The 21,014-nt window shown below is 37.9% G+C and overlaps 1 protein-coding gene across 6 annotated transcripts in view; it reads right to left on the bottom strand.

The window, feature by feature from the left end:
• The window catches only part of MBP (myelin basic protein), a 115,610-nt gene that overhangs the window by 46,276 nt on the left and 48,320 nt on the right, over nt 1-21,014 (bottom strand). For all 6 annotated transcript variants that reach the window (XM_071737032.1, XM_071737026.1, XM_071737027.1 and 3 more), the window contains exon 3: nt 13,197-13,287. In XM_071737032.1, coding sequence (XP_071593133.1) covers nt 13,197-13,287 — 91 coding nt within the window. The remainder of the gene's footprint in view (nt 1-13,196; nt 13,288-21,014) is intronic.

Raw genomic sequence — 21,014 nt, 5'->3', positions numbered from 1 at the left:
CTTTAAGTAAGGATTACGAGCTTGAGAGTTTATGTGTCAAATGGTGAAGCAGTTTGAAAAATGACAAAATAGATACAGATCCATTGTCTCTTCTCAAGGGCAAATACCTATAAGTGCATTTGATCCAAGATTCTCAGTACAAGCAGACACTACCACAAGACAACCCCCCCCCTAAAGCACTCCAAAACACAAGGAAAACCCCTACACTCAAATCCTGCACATTAGAGCAAAAAGCTGCACATACAGATAATGCAATTAGCAAAGAATAAAGTTACTCCATGCTGTCTTCTCCCACCTCCTAAGAATGAGTTTTTATTTCTGACCTCTTACAATTCGTTTTACAGCATTCCATTCAAATTATAGTCTTGGGATGCACCTTACTGATCCTTGAGTTGCTTTGTTGAAAACACTACGCTGTTTGCCAGTAATCTCAAAAATTAAATGCCCAGCCTCTTACCTAATAAAATTTTTTAAAAAATCCACCTCCGAGTCATGCCACTTCAGCTCAAGCAGTCTGAAGGCAAAACTTGAATCGGTACTGTGTACAAAAATCTACACTTTCCAACCTATGCTTGAGACTGAAGGAAATACCCTATGTATCTCCACTGCATGCATACTACTGTTCTCTGAGTTAACATAGAAAAACAACCTAAACACACTAGGAATGAAACAGGTGCATCTAAAGTCCACAAAAGGACATAAATAAACCATATCAAATTCCTCCCTCTAATCTGAGTTGTATTTTTTTTTTCCCAGTGGAAAACGTGGCTTTCTTTCACATTTCTCACATTTGTGTATAAATAATATCCCTAAAACAAATGAATTATTGTAACCACGACATTTCACGGAGGCCTGAGGGATTCTAAAGACCTACACTTCACCAAATTAACTGCGATTTTCATCAAGCTGTGATCTTGTTAAAAGTTCTACAACCAAGAAATGTTAGGATATTTAACATAGATGAAAATGTCATTATTTTGCACTAGTTTTCTTGTTTTTTTTCTTTTAACACTATAGGTAAAAAAAAAAAAAAGTATACCTTTACAACATTCTGACTGAGAACATCAAAATATAATCTCTTTTTATTCACTAGTTAAAAAACAATAAAACCCCTGAATAAAACCATCACAGGGATGAAATGTTTCTTCTACACTCCCTCAATGAAATCTGTTAAATTAAGGGTGCCATATTTTTATTTAATTCAGAATATTTGAGTTATGAATCTGGCCCTTAATAGAATTATGTTGCACTTCTGCATGACAACTATGTCACCATAAGCAGACTGATATACATGGTGGAGAAAATGGTCTAATTTTAAATAGTTTCCTATGTCCAAATAGCTTAAATTCATCCTTTTGCCACACTTCATTCCTTATAAAGAAAATGATTATGAGACTTAGAAAAACACGGGGAGCTGACTTGGAAAGTGATTTATTACACAGAGGTCAGGAGTCCTGATCATGAGCCAAAGCAGTGTGTGATTTTGAGTACCGTGCTGATTGCAAGACACTTACTTCTGTTTTCTTGAGGAAGCATCTCTGAATGCTTTCTTTTTCTTATTCTATTAAATTAGAATCTTGAAAGTAACTTGTAAGAACATTCAGACTTGGAAATCTTGTAATAGGTATCTTAACCTTAGGTAGTTCTAAAAAGGGTTCTACTTCAAGAGAACTAAGAAAATACATTAGGAAGGGGCTTGTATTTTCACTGCAGGAGACATCTGTAATCAGCACGTATGCTAAGCAAAAAAAGTGGGTGGGAAAAATGTAACTCAGAAACTAGAAAGTAATTTTTCAGCCCTCACGATTATTTAGAATTGAAAGAAAAAATTACAAGTCAATGTAAAAAGATTGTTGATGAGAAGGGCTGGTGTAAGAAATAAATGTTTGCCTTCAAAGAGAAGTCAATAGCAAAACCATATTGGTACAGGTGTAACATTGCAGCTGTAACTCTGTATGGAGCAGAAATAGCTTCTGGAGAGGGTGTGAACAGAGCACATATTGGAACAGAGTAATTGTGCTGCTGTGATTCTGCCACCGAGTTTGCCGAAGCAGAACAGGTTTTATCCTGAAACTTCAGTTCATCTTCAAAAACTGGAGAAATCTGACACTTGCTAACTTGCAACTATAGTTACAAAGCAACAAATGCCTTGCTGTGAAAGCAATTTGCCTGGCAGAGGGAATATTTACCCTGAGAAACAGGAACTGGCTGCAATGGCTGCAGAGCAACTTTCTTCCAGTCTTCCTTCCCATTATGTTTACAGGTCAACAGGCTTAGCAAGCTCCTAGTCCTTCACCAGGTGCTTTTGCAGCATAAATAATAACTGATATAATGCTAGAAATGAGTCTGTGCTTGGATTGTGGTACTTTAGTAATAGAAGAAAAGTCATGTGCACCATACAAATAAATGGTGCAATTAAAAAGGGAAAAGAAAAATACCAAGCATGCATGCCTTTAAAGGTCTTACCTCCTGGGCTTCTTAATTTCAGCAAATCCTGTTAACTAGGCTGAATCCCACTGATGGGTCCAACCCATGTTCTGAAAAGAGTCCACTAAATACAAATTACTACAATCAGGTGAGCACTGATCAAAATCTGGATAGTATTTCAAAGTACTAAAGCATATTCCTAATTCTGCTGAAATCTAGGGAAATTCCTGTTTGGTTTCATTTATCCTTGTCCCTTTGTAGGCTGTTCAGTTTCATGATGGTGTCGACCAGCCACTAATGGCTCAAAGCAAGGGGAGAGCAATTTGGTGGAGAGAAGAGAGAAGCTTTAATTTTTTTGAGAGCTCTTGATAGTTTTTGGTTGAGAGTTTTATTTCTGCATGGATCTTGATATTAGTTTGCCTTTAGTTCTTATCAGAATTACATATTTTGAAACAATGCAGTAAAATTATTTCAATAAATGTGGGCAAATAAACTGAAACAAACTTTCAGAACTTACATCTAATGCTGAGTAGGTGTTTCAGACTGAAATTAGGCTTTCTGTGTAATTGGTATCCATACATCTCAAATTTTCCATTTGATCCTATTTTGTAATGGATTTCCTGTGTTGACAAATGAAGAAGGAACGTGAAACAATGGCAAACAACAGGGTGATCATTTTAAGGATGGCAAACTTATATACAAGATTGAATATGAAACACAAAGGATCTTATGGCTATGTGAAGCAGAAAGAGGTCACAATGTACCATATGTCTAGAACTAATCCCACCGAAAAAGGCTTTGCAAAAAATTCAATCCACTCATGACCATAAGTGTCAGACCTGCATTTAAAACTTAGCCTATCAACAGTTCAAGAATAAAATTTTCTTCTCCCATTTGACTGTGGATTGCAAGACATGTGGAGACAAGAAAATGGAAATGCTTTTCTGCCTGAAGCTGCTTCAGTGGCAGGCAGGACACCTGATGTAAGAGATGGCTTCCCCAAGCCTCCAGCCAAGCTGAGGATGAAGTACCCCAGCCTGAAGATCAGTATCTTTCTTGGTAGGAACTTAGGCATAAACACTGCACAGCTCGACTGAAATCAGTTGAGTTACTGTGCTTAAAAAGCAGGATGTCCTGCATAGATAAATCAAGGCAAATAGAATGACCACATCCTGATAAACATTCAGGGAAGCCCACTGATTTCAAGGAAGAAATAGTTTGTCAGATGCTATTTTAGAAGCATCAACATTTTAATTTGTCTCCCCTGAGTTCGGTGAAATAAAGTCTTTTCAAGGTAACCTTGCATGGTGGCTTCATTAGGTGTCACTTTTGTTTCAAGAGCTTCTTCAATCACTTTTCCACAAGCAAAGATTAAAAAGAAAAATCCTATTACTGATCTTTCTGCACTGAAATGAGAAGTCCTGTGAATTTCTTTTATCTTTATATAGTTTCTACTAAAGTAATTTGAGATAAACAGAGATTTAGAGGTATTTTTACAACAACATCCATGCGTGTTAGTTTAAACAACTGAGATTAATCTTTTAAATACTGATTTCTGCTGCTGTCCTTGTCAGCACGACCAGGGACACTGTTAGTTTCCATGTTAGTGTCATGCACAGCAGAAATTTCAAGATTTTTCTTCTTCCAGATTCATTCTTCCAGGACGACAGCTCAAGAAGAAAAAAAAAAGAAAAAAAAAAAGAAAAAAAAAAAAAACCACAATGGATGGCAGCCACTAAAAATAACTCAGGCTACCTTAAAAATCCAGTTTTGATGGAGATACTTTGTATCCAGTAGAAAAATGGTTCCCATCTAGTGAAGTGGGACTATTAAAAGGCCTAGAGAAATTCAAGCTTTTCATTGGCAACAAGGAAGGGAAGCACAAGGAAAGCTCTAGAGAGGGAGCCTGCTACTGAGCAGCACTGGAAATAAAGCACAGCATTATCATGGCTGTTCTCTGCTCCTTGCAAGGCTTGTAAGTGACTGCAGTCTTGTCGCCACCAGGATGTTTCTGCACAAGCACCAGTGTGTACACATCAGAAAATACTAGTCCTTTTCACTCCTATTTTCCTCATCAAAAATAGACACCTCAGATGTGAATTTCTGCTCTGTGCCTCCTTGTCAGCACTGTCACACACTCTGGGGACATTTTCAGACCCATAAAAACCTGAATTATTGCATAAGTATTGCCAAGCTATGTGTTTGAGGGAGTTAACCCCAAACCCCAACCAGCCTTCTTGAACAAAAGGGTAAGAGTAAACCATAGCTTCATGTTTGGGTTGGATGTGCTGCCAGACATGATACTGGAGCCCTGGAGTTTCACAAACAAAGGTCCAGGGTACAGAGATGTGTGTGCCAAGGGGAAGACGCCAGAAGCCAAGTCCTTCACATTTTCATTCACTCATTCAAAAGCTCTGCATTCCTTCTTGCTTTCATTCTTCACCACCATCGGATTTCTTATCAGTCTTGTGGACACAGTTGCAAATGTCACACAAAAGGCTGAAGGATAATTTCGATTAACTCAGCATAGAAATAAATATATTTTGTTAGGGTCATCACCAAAACAGTTTGTGTGGGGTGTTTACAATACACTGTCATTCTCTACTTTCATAATCCTTTCATGGTAGGCTTACTGCTGCTCTGCTCTCACATTCCAAGTCTTATACTTTCTCAGAAGAGCTGTTGCTGGATGGGAGGATGCAGCTACAATGCCTCTCTTGCTACCCTTCCACACTCTTTGGGCAACAACTTGAACTGAAGCTAATCCCAAGCTCTTTTCATACTCCAGCCCACCCCTTTAATGCTGGAAGTTGGTGGATTTTTTATTTTTAAACTCAACTCACTATAATTTTGCTAAGGTCAACAGAGGAATTTCAGAGAACTTCCTTAAAATACCATCAACAATCAAGTCTTAGTGTTAGTGGGAAGTATCACCAAGAAATCCAACCCAGAATTTCTTTGATCCTTACAAGGAATTAAACGGAAATGAAATATCACCCAATCAACAGCACACTGGATAGGAATAATCAACTTAATATTGACCTACTGTGTTTACAAGGGCAAGATGTTTACCTTTTTTCCCTGGTTTCTGTCTTCTGCATTCAGATAAGAAAAAACCTGGGTTAGGATCTCTTTGTTGTGTGGTATAGGCAGTCGAATGGAGACTGGTCCCACAGTCAGAGGTAACTACAAGGGCTAGACCATCAGCAAAGTGTCTCTTTTTAACAAGCATAACTTACCACTGTAAGCCTGAGGAGAATCTGACACTTTTATACAATTCTTGCAAGAGCACATTATTCTGGCTCAAATCAGATATTATGGATTTGATCCAGTATTTACCCGATGAAACTTCGTAGTATTTATTCTACAGGAAGCCAAAGTTGGCCTTTTTTTTTTTTTTTTTTAAGAGACCAAAGGATTAAATCTCAGTTGGTGTTTCTATATTCTTCTAATAGATTGTAGAAAAAAATCTGATTCTCTTCTAGCCATTGCATTAAAAAGTGAGTCCCATTGCAATTAAACTTTAATGACAGCATCTGTTTCAGCTAACAAGACAGAAGAGCAGTTGCCACAGAGGACTACTCTGCTGCTTCTTTCACTCAAGCCAGAACTGTTTATTGAGAAATGGGACAACAGCAACATCCCAGCTACATTCCCCCAAATAAAGACCTCTCAAAAGCGCTTTTAATTCATTTACAGATAAAATCCTGCCTTAACCAAACTGGATGGCACATAAGGATCACTGATGGAGAACACTAAGAAGTCTGTTTCTTCTATGCAAACAGAATATTCCCTTGGGCTGCAGCCTGCTGACTGGACAAAAGAAGACAAAATACACTGGAAAAAGAGTAACTTGTTTTTATGGCTAGCTAATTAGCCAAAGGCCTCATATCACCACGCATCAGCATGTGACATTAGCCCATCCTTAGCCACCCCCTTTTACAATCAGTTACAATGTGTGCTCTGGAGAACAATAGGATGGTAAGTGCTTACTGTACTTCTCCCCATCTCACATACAGACTCGTATTTACTGAATGAAAAAGGAGAAAAAAATGCAGGGATCCTGTATATTGTATAGCAGGCATTAAAATAATGAATCAGTTGTTCTACCCTGTTATTGTGCTCATTAATTACAGCCAGTGCAGCTCACCAGCCCCGCACTGCTAAAAATACAGCAGCACTGTCTCAGGTCCCTGCCTACACTAATGAATCCAGTAACATCTCCAGGCCCTACGAGAGAAGGAGAAAAACCCAAACCTCTGTTATGCATATAACTGCATGTGGTACAGGCAAAAAGAAAAACAAAAAAACCAAACTAAAATCATACCTGGTCAGCCTTGTTAAAATGCCCTCAAGTGCTTGTTCACTAATTTTGTGGTAAACAACAGTGCCTTGCTAAAAGTAATCTTGAAGGTTTAGATGTTGCTGTAGAGCAGCACATTAATTATAATGGCATATTAACCAGTTAGATATCCAAGATTTACCATCACTGTTTAAAGCATCAGATGGCTGTCAGAAAAAAAAAAAGTTTGAATGCTACTGTTAAGAAAACAAAATTGATAAAAATGAGCCATAACCAAACCAACCACAGGATTATAATCAAAAAGCAAATATCTGTATTTTAAAAAAAGCTTCAAGCCTTAAAGTAGCAAAAAATCCCACCAGTTGGCTAACTGCTTCCTCTGACATCCTGTGGGCATCTCTGCACCCCAGCAGTGTCTAGACCCCCAGTCTCTAATCTTCAGTGTCTCTTTTTTATACATAAACTGGGCAAAGTTCCCCACACATAGTATGAAAAAAAAGCATTTTGTGAGACATAAGATCTTGCAAGAAGAGAATTTCAGCCCTACTTCTGAGATCCAACAACCGCACCAAAAACGTCTAAGTTTTTTTTGTTGAATTGTAAATCTCTTTTTTCCAGCTCAGAAAGCTAATCCGGTCTTGATGTCGTATTTTTGATAAACCAGTGTTCTCTGGAAGGAAGCAGCCGGGCCAAGTCTTTCAAAAAAACGGGGAAAGGAAAGATGTGGTGAGGCAAAGTGGAAATGTGTGGTCAGTTGGAAGAACAGAATCATTACTTAGCTTATAATGAAAAACTACAGGAGACTAAATTCCCCCATTTACCTCTCATGCAAGAGGGACTAAGTGCATGATGGTAATAACACCTATTTTAGAACAATTTGCTGTCTCACCAGATTGATTTTTTCATGTAAGCTTGCTGTTATTTTGCATTTAAGTCATTGCTTGTGTCCCAGAATTGATTGTGTTTACAAAGAGAGAAGATTCCCAGTAAGGAGGTCACTGAACTACAATAACCCTCAGCTTTTAGCAAGCTCCTGGCTCAATCCCATCACCTCCTGATAAAGGCATTGTGCAGGCAGGAGCTGCTAAATGCCTTCCAGCTCCTCTTTTAGGTTTCTGCCCCCTCTCTTTCTTAAATGCAAATTTAATAAAAAAAATGAATATAAGAAAAGATTTAAATCCATACAGATAGAGCACTGAATCATATATATTCCTGTTTGTAAGTATATTCTGTGCATTCTTCTTAATTTGTAAGAGGTTGTCACTGCCTGTTATTTCAGAATACGCTTCATATATCATCACTAAATACCCAACTGAACAAAAATCCCCCCAAACTGGTATCTGATCCAAAAATTTCTACATGTGGTCAAGGTGCTACTAACTGCAGCAGCCTTCATCCTACCATGTTACAGGAGGCCAAGGGTAAGTGTGACTGCATCTGTCAAACCACTACAGATGGGACTCTCATGACAACAGAAGTTCCTCAACCTGCATAGGGTTATATAAATATTCACAGGATTATTTATATATCCTATATATATATGTGTGTGTGTCCTACATAGGATATATATATATATCCTATATATAGGGAATATATAGGAGATATATATCCTATATTTCCTATATATATATATATATATGTATGTGTATAGATATCCTATATATGTATATGTATATATGTATATATATATAGGATATATATCTCCTATATATCCTTTACATATATATATCTCTTATAGGATATATATATACATATAGAATATATATACACACATATGTATATATATATAGGATGTATAGGATGTATATCTCCTATATATCCTTTATATATAGGAGATACATATATATATATATGATATATAAATAATCCTGTGAATATTTATATAACCCTATGCAGGTTGAGGAACTTCTGTTGTCATGAGTATATAGGATACTTATATCCTATATATCCTATCTATATATATACATATATGTGTATATATATCCTATATGTATATCCTATATGTATATATGTATATATATGATATATATATATATCTATATATAAATATATAGAGATATATATATATATATCCTATGTAGGACACAGCGTCGGGGCTCAGCAGAAGCAATGCACCAGGGTCAGTCAGGGTTGATGTGAAATTCTGCTAAGTGAACCTTTTCCAACCATATCCCTGAGCTCTGCACACAAAGGGTACCTCAGGGTGTATCCAGCACTGCAATTAGAAACAGCAGTACTCCACTGTCACTTTGCCAAACTTTTTGGTGGGAAGGAGAAGCTGATTTTGCCTTTTCTTATTAAAACAAAACATGCAAAAACCCCACCACCACCACGAAAAAAAAAAAAAAAAAAAAGCAGCTCAAGAGGGTGTATTTGTGGAGTACAACTCTAGCTACACTGTGCAGATCACTGGAAAGCACTAAGCATGGAGACCCACGGCCACGGCCACAGATACAGTTCTGGAACTGATCAGTTAGATAGAAATGAAACTTGAAAAAAACTGTTTGACGAGATCAAGATTTAATGTTTCTTGAAAAGGTAGTACACTTGGATTTTCCACTGACATCAGAAAGAGGAATATGTTGTCAACATATCATAGTTCTCCCATGGAGAATTCTTCCTTAACTGTAATGTTATGCTAGTTCAACCCTATGGAAAAAAAGTACCAAGAAAAATCTGGATTTGTCCTTGTCCAAGTTATGCAATAAGTAATTACACCAGAGGCAGGTCCTGTCCTCTCAGTCAGAATGCCAGGCAGTCTGGCCCACTACTTTTGCCTTACTACTTGTAGAGTAGCAGTGGATCTAATAAAGTTCTGGAAATTATCTCTGGAAGTTAAGGTCAGCAGTCCCCTCCTTTCTTTAAATGTATAGCACTCTACCTGGAAATTTTATTCTCTTGCTTGGACTGATATGTCATTCACAATCCTTTTCTAACTACATACTGGTTGCAACAGAGACCATGTTGACTACGTGCAAGCTCAACAGAAGTTTGTAGCAAGCAAGACATTCTAGTTACACATCACAGATGCATATTCAGTATATATGAGACAACAGAACTCTGTTGGGTGTCACAAGAAAATCCTTTCAAAGGACAAACAAAACTAACTCTTGTTAATTCAGATTTTCATAGCTACAAATACCATTACTGTAGAGATAGCATTTCTTCTCTCCCATATCCTTCCCATCCTGCTTCTTTGCTCTGCTCTGTCCTTTCAGATAAAAAGGTTTATCACCTTTGAGAATGAGCTTGCAAACACAGGACATACCTGATGTGTTTTTTTGTTTCACAAAGCAGCTGGTACAACACGACTCCATTCTTGATAAGGACATATCAGCACAATAAAAATTAGTATTAAAGAGAAATGCAAAAAAATCCTCCAGAGTGGTAATTCCCAAATTAATCTCATATGAAGAGGAAGAAGAAAACTAAGACATTCACATTCACTCACAAGTGGTCCTCCACAGCAGTGGATCAATCTTTACTGCTATTCACAGAGTGTTCTTAGGTCTTGCAGACTTGAGAGAGATATCCACACCTGGTTATTTATTACCACACCAATTTCAACCATTAGCACCGTGCTTGCCTCCAAAACTGTACCCTGTTGATAGGGACTGCAGAAACCATACTCTGGAAGCAAGTATTTCCAGCAGAAATAGCGCTGTATTTAAGCAGCACAGCTCCCTCAGGTATCTTCTGTGCAACAGTCTTTAGTAACTGCATCTATCCCATGCTCTCCACAGTACAAAAGGTTCCCTGCTCTTAATAAATCACATTATTCCCTGGTCCACGACAGGAACAGCCTTGGAGAGGGGGAAGACAAGAGCAAAGCAGGAGATTCCTGCCTTTCTCTGCCAAAGAAGCCTTTTTGCTGGCAGTCTGGGAGCTCTGGTGTCCGCCAGGGACTGGCAGCTGCTGCCACCGGGTGGCTCAGGGAGGAGGGGACAGCCAAGGGTTCCCAAGGGGACCCGGCTCCTCCGAGCTCCTAATGCACACCCGGGCACCGAGGCAGAAGAAGCAGGCAGAAGTCTAGGGGTGCTGCCCCTCTTGCTGAAAGAGGGCTCAGTGGCAGGAATTGGTTTCTCTGCTGCCTGTGTAAGCGTTCTCAAGGGGGGTGGCATTGTCCAGATAAAACCGGGGAAAGTGATCTTTGTGACGAACAAGTAAATCAGGCACAGAAAACAGCGAGCTGGGTGGAAAGGGAAGGCTGTGCTGCACCCACTCAAAGAGACTGGAGGCTATTTAATATTTTTCAGGAGGGGGATTCTAGTGAAAGCCGAAGCTACCAATGAACCAGCTCCAGTGCATCACTGGGGAGAAAGAAAATAAAAATTAAATGAGGGGTAGTTTGAAATAGATCAAGCCAGAGGGACAATAACTAAGCAGGATCTGTAAGCTAATCATTTAAGTCACAGGAACACCAATAGGTCACCTAGGGAAAACTGTTTCAAGCTTATAGTTTATCTCCTATGAGGTGGATCTGAATATCTTAAGAACTTGCCCAGAACCACAGGGAAAGGAAGGTACATATAGCAGCATCATTCTCAGAGGCATAAAACTTCTATCTGCTAAAATATCCTCCCATACTCTCAGGGAATCTCATACTAACGTGGTTTCATTTGCACTTTAAATCCACTTTGATTTCCACACTTGACCAGGATGAAAAAGATTCCATTTGCACCACAGTTCCTCTTGATTTTTTTTTCTTTTCCATTTTTATCTAATCTTAAATAAACCTAACAAACCAGACTTTCATTTAAGTGTTAAAGGGGATGATGCAAGACACTATAGTCCAACTTCTTTTGGAGGTGCAAAAAAACTTCCCTTGTAGTGACAAGTTAACAAAGGTTGATCATTGACTCAGATAAGCAGCTCAGTTCACATATTCAAAACACAGAAATGGCAGCAAATCATTAGCTTTAAAGGACTTTTGTTGACCTCAATATAGCAAAAGAATTTGTAGTGAGGGTGTGGATTACTGGACTTCAAGTCTACTTCGTAGTTTTTAATTCCCACTTTCCATGTTTATGGTTCCTATATGGACCACAGGCCTGACTAATTACTGGCTTAGCTCACTGGCACTTGAGGCTGGTGATCAGATGAGATGAAAGATCTAAGAAGCCTGAGATTTTTCTGATAGAAAGAGGCAGACAAAGGTCTCCCTTCTTTGCTATCTCCAGCCTTCTCACAGGACAAAAACCAGAGAGGCACAGTTTGAGATGCACATTAGACAGTGCCGTGGGGCTCTATAACCAGAAACACTGGATCTACTGCAAATAATTGGTGGAGCAGATGTAGAGGAAATGAGGTAATAGACTCACTACTGAGCTAATAAAGTTGAAATCTAGTTCTTAAGTCCACTTAAGTCCATTTGCAGATTCTTCAGATGCTGGCATTACAGGATTAGTGTGAGAAACATTCAGACGTGGAATTCAGGCTCATATGCCAATCACGCTACATTATCTCATAGAGGAAAGATGATTTTAAACAAAACCAGTTTAAATGGCCACAAGCATTGTTTCCATATATAGTAAGAGATTTAATTATCCACACTCCACCCCTTTTGTACCTTGAAAGAACAAAATTCCTTCCTGTATTCGTAGCTGACTCATACAAAATTTTTCAAGCTAGTCAGCCTTAATAAAATCCACATGACTTCTGCAGACTGAGTTTCCACTCCAAAATATAATAAAACTATACACTACAGCAACTGATAAACTTTGAGCCTTATCCTCAACTCTCTTGCATTAATGTTAAGACTAATGCTTTTTTATTTGAGCTCTACTAGCATAAAATCAACATAAATTTGAAATAATAAGGTTTTCCTCGCTCTTTCATAATTGTAATGCATAAGAAAAGGCCAAATACAGCTTTCAGATCAAATAATAATACTACTAGCAGAACCTACAAGGGAGGTAGGGAGGAATTCACAGAAAACTATCAAGAGGAGCTCATTTAGAACCTAGGCTTCCAGGTACCCTCAAAGTGCCACAAGATTAACTACATTACATCAATTTAGACAGCTCTTGTTTAACCTGTTTTTAAAGGCTTTCAATGATAAACCTCCACACTTTACAAATGATGTATCCCAATGCTTCAGTTTTGTTTTAGGATTTCCTTCACAATATTTAATAATTTTTTTCTGCAATTTAAAGAATTCTATGCTTTTCATATCCATCATGGACAGAGAAAATTTTTTTCTGTCTTATTTCATGTATCTCTAATTTTGTTCAAGACTTACACTTGCTATTTCTTCTCTGTTGTAACCAACAGCAAATCTTTTCTCAGAGACAACTTATTCTACCTTTGATCCCTCTTTGTTTTCTTCTTGGTCCCATCATCTCCTTTTCAAGACTGTGTCCCACATGCACACAGGTGCCACACATCAACACAAGGCCTTTGCAGGAACACTCTTTTCTTATCTAACAGACCAAGTAACATTTTCCAGTTGTCTTGACTAACTTACCAAATACTTCATTGTCCTCTGAAGACTGCTGTGTTAATCTGGCTGGTTTTGGACTCTCTTTAGCTGCTTCTTCCACCTTGGTTTCAGCATTCTGTAAAATAAACATTTTTTCAGATGAGGTCTTTTTTTTGTAGTTATCAAGCATGAATATACTTCAAACTTCTCAACTATGCAAGCGTTACATTCTTAATGAATAAGGAAGCATTAAAGCAGTGGGTTTTGCTATTGTTACTATTTTTCATTTAAATACTTGGGTTTGCAAAATATTAGGGGCACATACTTTCAGAAAACACAGATTTTTAGATTTTTTAATTATGTTTTAACCTGACTAGAGGACATGAAATGGAGGACTAGAGAAGACACCTAAATAAGAGGGACACCTTAAAAACTATGACAGACCTGTAAGTTTCTACCTTTGCTCCTCCTAGTTAGTTTTCTTTCTATTGACATCTTTCATTGTTGACTTAGTGAATCAAGAGATCAGAAGATAGCACACAAATCCTTCTCCATGCAGAGCAAAGGAAAGTGAGCTACCAAGAGCTATTATTGCTTAGGAACATCCATCTTCAAAGCCTTTAACCAACTTATGTAGTTACTTTACAAAGCTGAAGTATTTACTTATTCCTGAAACAAATCTGCCAATTAGCTACCTCATGTTAGACTGGGCCGAGAGGTATGCCAAAAGCTTCAGCACTTAAATTGCCAGAAATCGAAGCACTTCATTCCCTAGCTAGAAAATATAACCTATGAAAAAATGAGCTTTAAATATTTATAGTGCTAATAAAGAAAGAATAACTCATCTTTCCAAAATGTTTTACTTCACTACTGAAAAGAAAGTTATATGCATGCTTCCAGCAATGCAGACAATAAAGTCAGCTGTTGAGCGATGGCATGACATGACCAATGCAATATTAAATATTATTGGAAGGAGTTGACCAAGAGCTGAGGATAAGATTAAAACAAAATTTAAAAATAGTATGCCTATGCTTTCTATAGGACAGATATTACTCTATTCAAGTACCTGCTCATTCAGAAGACTTTCTGCAGTGATTTGGAGAAATTACCTTTCTACAGTAATTTGGAGAAATTACCTTTGTACAATTTATAAATTGTAACGTATGTTTTGAAAATTCTGCTATACAATCCATCCATGAAAATCACCAGTCCTACCCTCAGAAATGTTCTGTTTTTCCAAACTGTAATTGACCTCTTATTTCTGCTTATTAATAAACACACAGAGGATTTAAGACAACAGGAAGACAAAGTCTGTCCACCTGCCTATACAGAACACAGGAGCATGTAAATGCAAGAGACTTTTAAGCAAGACATCAAACTTTGTCTGGAAAAAAATGAAAGGAAGACCTAGGAATAGGAAGCCTATTGTCACAGAGCAGCAGAAAAAAAATTAGATAAATCAGAAAGAACAGGAAAGAAAGGAGAAACTGTGCTTCAGAGAAAGAAACACTTGCAGAAGAGGAAGAATTCTGCACTCTCTGAACATACAAACCTGGGCATCCCATGCAGAAAACCCAGTAGCTAAGACTCTATCAAAGAAGAGGAGACATTCAGTTTCAGCAGATCATCACTTAATTTTGGGTTAACTAATGATTCTTGGGAAGATAGAGGGACCCAGTCACAAAACAGCAGGGGCTATACTGGGAGACCACCTGCTTTGGGTAAACAACCTTGTTTCCAGCACAAATACTTGAGCCCTGTCCACACAGATATCATTTGCGAGCTGTGGATCCAGCCAGTTTGCAACATGTTGAGTGCTGTCCATGCATACAAAGGACACATGTCAAGGTCCATAGGATGTACCAGCTTACAGAACAACTTGCACATAGAGGTCACTGATTCAGTAAGCTGTATATTGAATTTGGGTTATCCATCCTATTTTAGTTGCTCTGTAGCGAGCAGAAACTCAGCTACATCTTTGTTGTAGAAAGAGATGGAGCCTTCAGCTCTGAAAAAGGTAGCAGAGGGCACCTCCTACCACAGAGTGAGCCAATCCCAAAGCAAAAATCCAGTAAAAATTGTGTCATCATGGATGAGACAAAATTCATACAATTAGATGATCGAACCAAGTTCAGGGCTTTCCCAGATGAAGGGGACAGCTGAACGGCTAATCAGACTGTTGCTCTAGGTTTTGTAAAGTTTTAGTGCTTTGTCAGCTCCATTTGCAAATGTGTTCCATTGTATATAGTGCATGGTAAAGCTGGTGGTGCAGGAGGAGAGGGATTGCTGTTCCCCATCCTCCTGTTTCTCTTGGGAAACAGCTGAAAGAGTCTGAAACCTGCTGCAAGAGCAGTAGCAACAGATGCTGCCCAACAGATACCCAGTGGTGTCTGTGACAAGAGTTGTCACTCCAAGTTCACCCTAATGGATGTTCGCATCCCTTACTTTAAAAACATGGTTTTGGCAGTCTCAGGAAAATCAGAAAGACAGCCCTGAGACATTTTGTTTCAAGTTAAATTACTGAAAAAAAAAAAGAAAAAAAAAGAAAAAAAAAGAAAAAAAAGAACTAAACGGCAGCTGTGCTGTCTGCTCCCTGGATAAGCCGCAACGTTGGTGTTGACAGATGTCAGCTCCAAAATGTTGACAGGAAAATTGTTTGATATATCAGTCTAAAACATGATAGTGTGTGGTTGGGTGTAAATCTACTTCACATAGCTTTTTACATGAAATGTAAGCTTTAAAATATTTCCATTGCTTTCTTATTTGCAGTAAAAATACATTATTGCTGGTATACTTAATATTTATATTACCAAAACAAGAAAAATCACTACAAAAGAACAATCAATGATACAGATGCTCTAAAACAAGTTACATTGTGAAAAAAGCATTTTAAAAGACAAGATTTGGCCAGTTGCTTAATTCTTTCTTCCAGTTTCCTGAAAATTTGTAAGTGCCCCTATCAGTAAGCAGAAAAAAAATACACATTCCTTTATACTGTCTTTTTGAAGAGGGATTCTTTACGTCCAGTTATAAAGTGATTGTGGTGAGTTATAAAATAAAGCCCCTTAATACATAACATAGTAAATGTAAATCTAAATCTATGTAGCTCTTACCTTCTGGTAAACAATATATGAAATTCCAGAGGTGATGAGAGAAATGGGTTTATTGTACTATCAGTTCCCAAGAACTACAGATTATACCTGTTGTTGTAAGAAGTAAATATTATATAGGCCTAAAGTCACAAGAAACCCTCTCCCTAAAAAGTTTCTTCTCGATCACCAAAACATAGCCATTAACTGGAATTAAAGTTCTTCAAGATGAGACCAGCATTCTTAGTGTGCTTAGACCCCTCTCTGAACTAAGGCCTCCAACCTGTACTTCAGAACAAGTGAGAAGCCCATGCCTCATTCTGCAGATGGTGGCAAAGAAACCACCGAGCACCAGGATCACTACTAAAGCACAGTGGAGTTGCATTTCTGACATCAATCAAGCCACTCCTGCTCCAGAATACCATAAAACACCTAAGAAGCAAGCCAGCATCTGCTGCATCTTAACAGCTGGTTACAAACTAGAAATACTTCCATCATTTTTATGAAACAGTTACAAAATGAGATTTGTGTCTATGCTGCAACTCTCTATATGTGAATATGTACATATACAGTTGCTCTTGACTCAGCCCTGTTAAAAATCAGAAATATGCTACAGTTCTATGAGACATTTTTGGCCCAGCTTCCCATTGTAGCTGCTCACCAATGCCTCGTGATCCAGTTTGCCTGCTTTCCCATTATCCACCAAGTAAACAACACAGTCTCTGTATTATACAACATTTTGTTAGGTAAACATAGAAATAACAGGTAGCTATCCACATATTTGCAACAAACAAACAGCAATATCAAAAACCATGTTTGGGCTATATTTGCACCTATTACTGCAAGAAGCAAGGTTAGTTGTATTTTGCTGCTATCATTGCTATCTTAAATGATTTTTAACTAAATGGAAAATATTAAGAAATGCTGAGCTACAAATGACTTGTGTTCTGCAGGCACTGCAGTAATTGTCCAGGCTAAGAAGTGCAGTGAAGCATATTGTATTTATTGAAGCAGCTATTTCCTCAAGAAGACATCTTGGAAATGGAAAGTTGCTCTGGAGTACTCAAGTCAGCTTCTTACCTTTCCAGTTCTGCATACTAGTAAGGAAGGGCTTGTTCCTCAATGATTTTATTTTGTAAAGGAAAGACACACAGAAAAGCTGAAAATATTCATCAGAAACGGAACAATTTTTCAAGAATGAGTGTTTTACTTAAAAGATAATAAAAAAATTCATTCTGAAGCAGAGAATCATATTGCCTGTGCTCTCATTCCTGCCTTTTACAATCTATTCTGGTTTTTTATTACATACTTAGCCAGTAAATGTTTAGCTCCATCCCCATGGCACAAATAAAAAACAGAGTGGAATTTCCTTTATTCTCACAAAAGTAGCACATTGACATCAAAAGTTCTTAGCGCAGCAAGACACCTTCCCTGCGTTTAACCACTAACTCCACAAGACCTGTCAGAACTGGGGGCATGGTAAAACACTTGATTCCTCCTGTACACCATATTTATGAAATTAAGACAGTCTGCAGACACAAACTCAAATGACAGACAAGAGTTCCTAGTGGATAAAACCAGATTTGACTAGCAATAAGCCTCCATTTTGGAAGAACAGAAATAGGATAAATTGTTCCAGGCAATATTATAATAATGCAGTATCTTAGTCTGTACTATAGGCAGAGAAGTAGATCATGCAACTGCAGACTCAGCTGAGGAACTCAGCAAAACACTTATGATATTCCATTTCTATAGTGATAGTCAACATAATTCTACCATGCAAGGCTGGCTTTCATTTAACATTCATATAATGTATGTGTAACAGTACATCTGTAGGACAATACATATGTTGTTATTTCTCACAGCATTAAATGATATATCACAGAGTTCCAAGGAAATATATAAATAAATAAAAAAGAACATCTTTAAATCATGAATATGTGCTCCCTCAAAAAATGTGACAGTAAAGTGAATGACAGAGATAAATTTGTATAAATCCATGAACACTGCTCTAAATACCAAAGATTGCTGCCATAGGCAGGACAGGGTAAATCATTCTTAATAGGAATAGTTTTCTTTGTCACTTTTGCCTTGTATTCTGCATCCCTCGATTATATACTAACAAAATTGCTACGATGAAAGTTGGACAAATTGCTTTTTATTTTCTTCTCAGAGACCCCCAGTCCAAAAGTTTTTAGCTTCTGTCCACTGTGAGGAATTTTACAGCAGTTTAACACATCCAAACAGATGCTGTGGACAACCTGATTAGCAGCAAGAACTCATGAAATGGTAGTTGGCCCTTTTCAGGTGGGCAGAGATCTCCGGGACCTGCGTTATTGACTTCACTCAAACATCTTCCTGAACTCACCCATTAATTCTCAACTCACACGCACACTACTGAGCACCAGATTTCTTCCACAGAATGTCAATGGTGAATTTTAGCAATTCCACGCTGGCTAATTAGTAATTCCCTGGGCAAGATTACTGCCATCATTCAGAACAGTGCTACACCAGACTGAAGGTGGACTCATGTTATCTCTACAGCTTCAAGCCCTTGAAAGTGTTCTAGGAACCCCTTCCTACTGACATAGGAGTTCTTCAGTCTCCACCAACAATGAAAAGGATTCAGATTTTCCCATTAGTTTTCAGATAAATACAATAACTCTTTCAAACAGCAAGTTAATGACAGTCATACCCAGTTTTCTGGTTTACCTCATATTCTCAGTTTAATTTTTACTTTTGCTGATTGTTTACATTCAGTTTCTCAAATGCAGTACTCAACATATCCTTTACTTGGTAACTTTTATATAATATAATCATTCTAAGGTTCCTCTGCATGTTTCAAAATCTTATTTGAAATATAAGGTAAAAGACTGGGGTAAAAAATGACAGAGCAATGGAAAGGCTAGGTTTTTCCCAAGACAGTTTTCTGTTCCTCTCAGCTTCAACAGTACAGTGCTACCACTGCTAATGTCACCACTGGGCAATTTCAGAAGAAGTTTCAACAAAAGGATCACATCACTTAACCCCCAAGGCAGACATAGGCACTTTGAAAAAGTCACTTAAAAACTACTACTGTCTGTGGGCAAGTTCTCACAAATTGGGTTAATACACAGGGTAACTTGCCCTTATAGCAATTTTGAGAAAAGGTTCCTGAGCACAATAGGGTTCTCATTTTTTGTAACAGAACTAAAATGTCTTCATCTCAGATCATAACTAATCACAACTAATAGCTCCACAGTATTAGTATGCTACTAATCAGCTTTTACTAGTCCATTGGGTATTCCCTCAGTGCTGAGGATGGAGGCTCAAGTATGCAACAGGGAAGAAACAAGCAACTACGTTAGTGTGTCCATACCACTGAGAAAGGGTAATTCTATTCAGGAACACAGTGCTAAACTGACACAGTTCATTTGGAAAATAAAACAAAATAAAAAAATAGGACAGTCTCCCTGTGCAAGAATCAAGGTTTTCCCATGAGTACTATGAAGTGAAAAAAAAACCCAACAAACCCAAATGCATGTACTCTACACACAGGAGAAGAGGGAGAGGAAAAGTTATGTGAGTGACCTGTTACTCCACAGGTACTCTAATACACTGCCAGAATCAGGAATTCTCATAAAACAGCAAGGAATTTGCAAAACAAGTCAAGACCAGGCACAAAAGTATGCTCCAGGTCACTATTTTCAATTTGAAGCAAGAATCCTGTCACACATCTCTCACTTTAATCCTAAAACCACACACACAAAATGTGAAAGTGAATCACATAAAATTCAGACAAGTACAGACAGAGCTATGAACTGCTGTTTCCTCTTCCATTCCCATCCCCAGTCCTACAGAGCAGGGCAACCACAACCACATCAGCTCTGCAAGCAGCTCAGTGGCACACACAATTAAAAAAAAAAAAACATACAAAACAATAAAGATCAATGTAAGGATCAAAACTTCACTTGGGAACAGTCTGAGTTTTCACAGCTTCCATGACACTTGACCTGAAAACAATGTTATTAAAGCACATGTGTTGCCTGCTTTGAACCCAGGTCTAGGTTTTTTTTTTATAGTGCCACTGCAAACATCTGGCTAGCACACTGATGGATGCAGCTCTTGACCCAACAAGTCAAAGAGGAACTACAACAACACTCAATGAACTAAACCAAAAATAGGCCCTTTGGACATGAAGCATAAAAGCAAATATCTTACAAAAAGCGTTTAATCAGATTTCCAGAATAGTCTAAAGAGTGGCAGCTATCAACACTTATGCTTTCACAGTCCACTCATAACCTTTAGCCCATCCATGTTGTTTGCTAATTTGCTTTCCTTTGAGCCCTCACTTTAGCTGCATGCTGAATACATAGAAATACTTCACTCTATTTTTTCAAGACAAGGATGTGGTTTTAGTCATCAACCCATCGATGCTGTAGCCTCAGCTCTCAGTGTATCTCTTCAAGGGCTTCATAAATACATTGAACAAAGGCAGTGTCTGACCCTAGCAGAATAGTAATTTTCAAATGCTGCTGCCTGAGGTCTTTCTGAAGTGTAATTACAAAAAAAAAACCCAAAACAAACCAAAAAAAAACCACAAAAGCAAACATGTTTCCTTCTGCTGAGTAAACCACTTCTATATTCTAGCATATTAATGAATTCTGAAAATAATTAATATGGATATCTGATACTCTACAGATACCAACATAATAAAATGAAAGTTGTTACAGAGCATCTCAGAAATATTCACTGTAAAAGTGTGGGGCCCAAGAATGGGACAAAACTATTAGAA

The sequence above is a fragment of the Heliangelus exortis genome, chromosome 2, assembly GCF_036169615.1.
Source record: "Heliangelus exortis chromosome 2, bHelExo1.hap1, whole genome shotgun sequence".
Taxonomy (NCBI): Eukaryota; Metazoa; Chordata; class Aves; order Apodiformes; family Trochilidae; genus Heliangelus; species Heliangelus exortis.
Note: the sequence above shows the minus strand (reverse complement) of the source record. Positions and strands in the feature narration are given on the sequence as shown.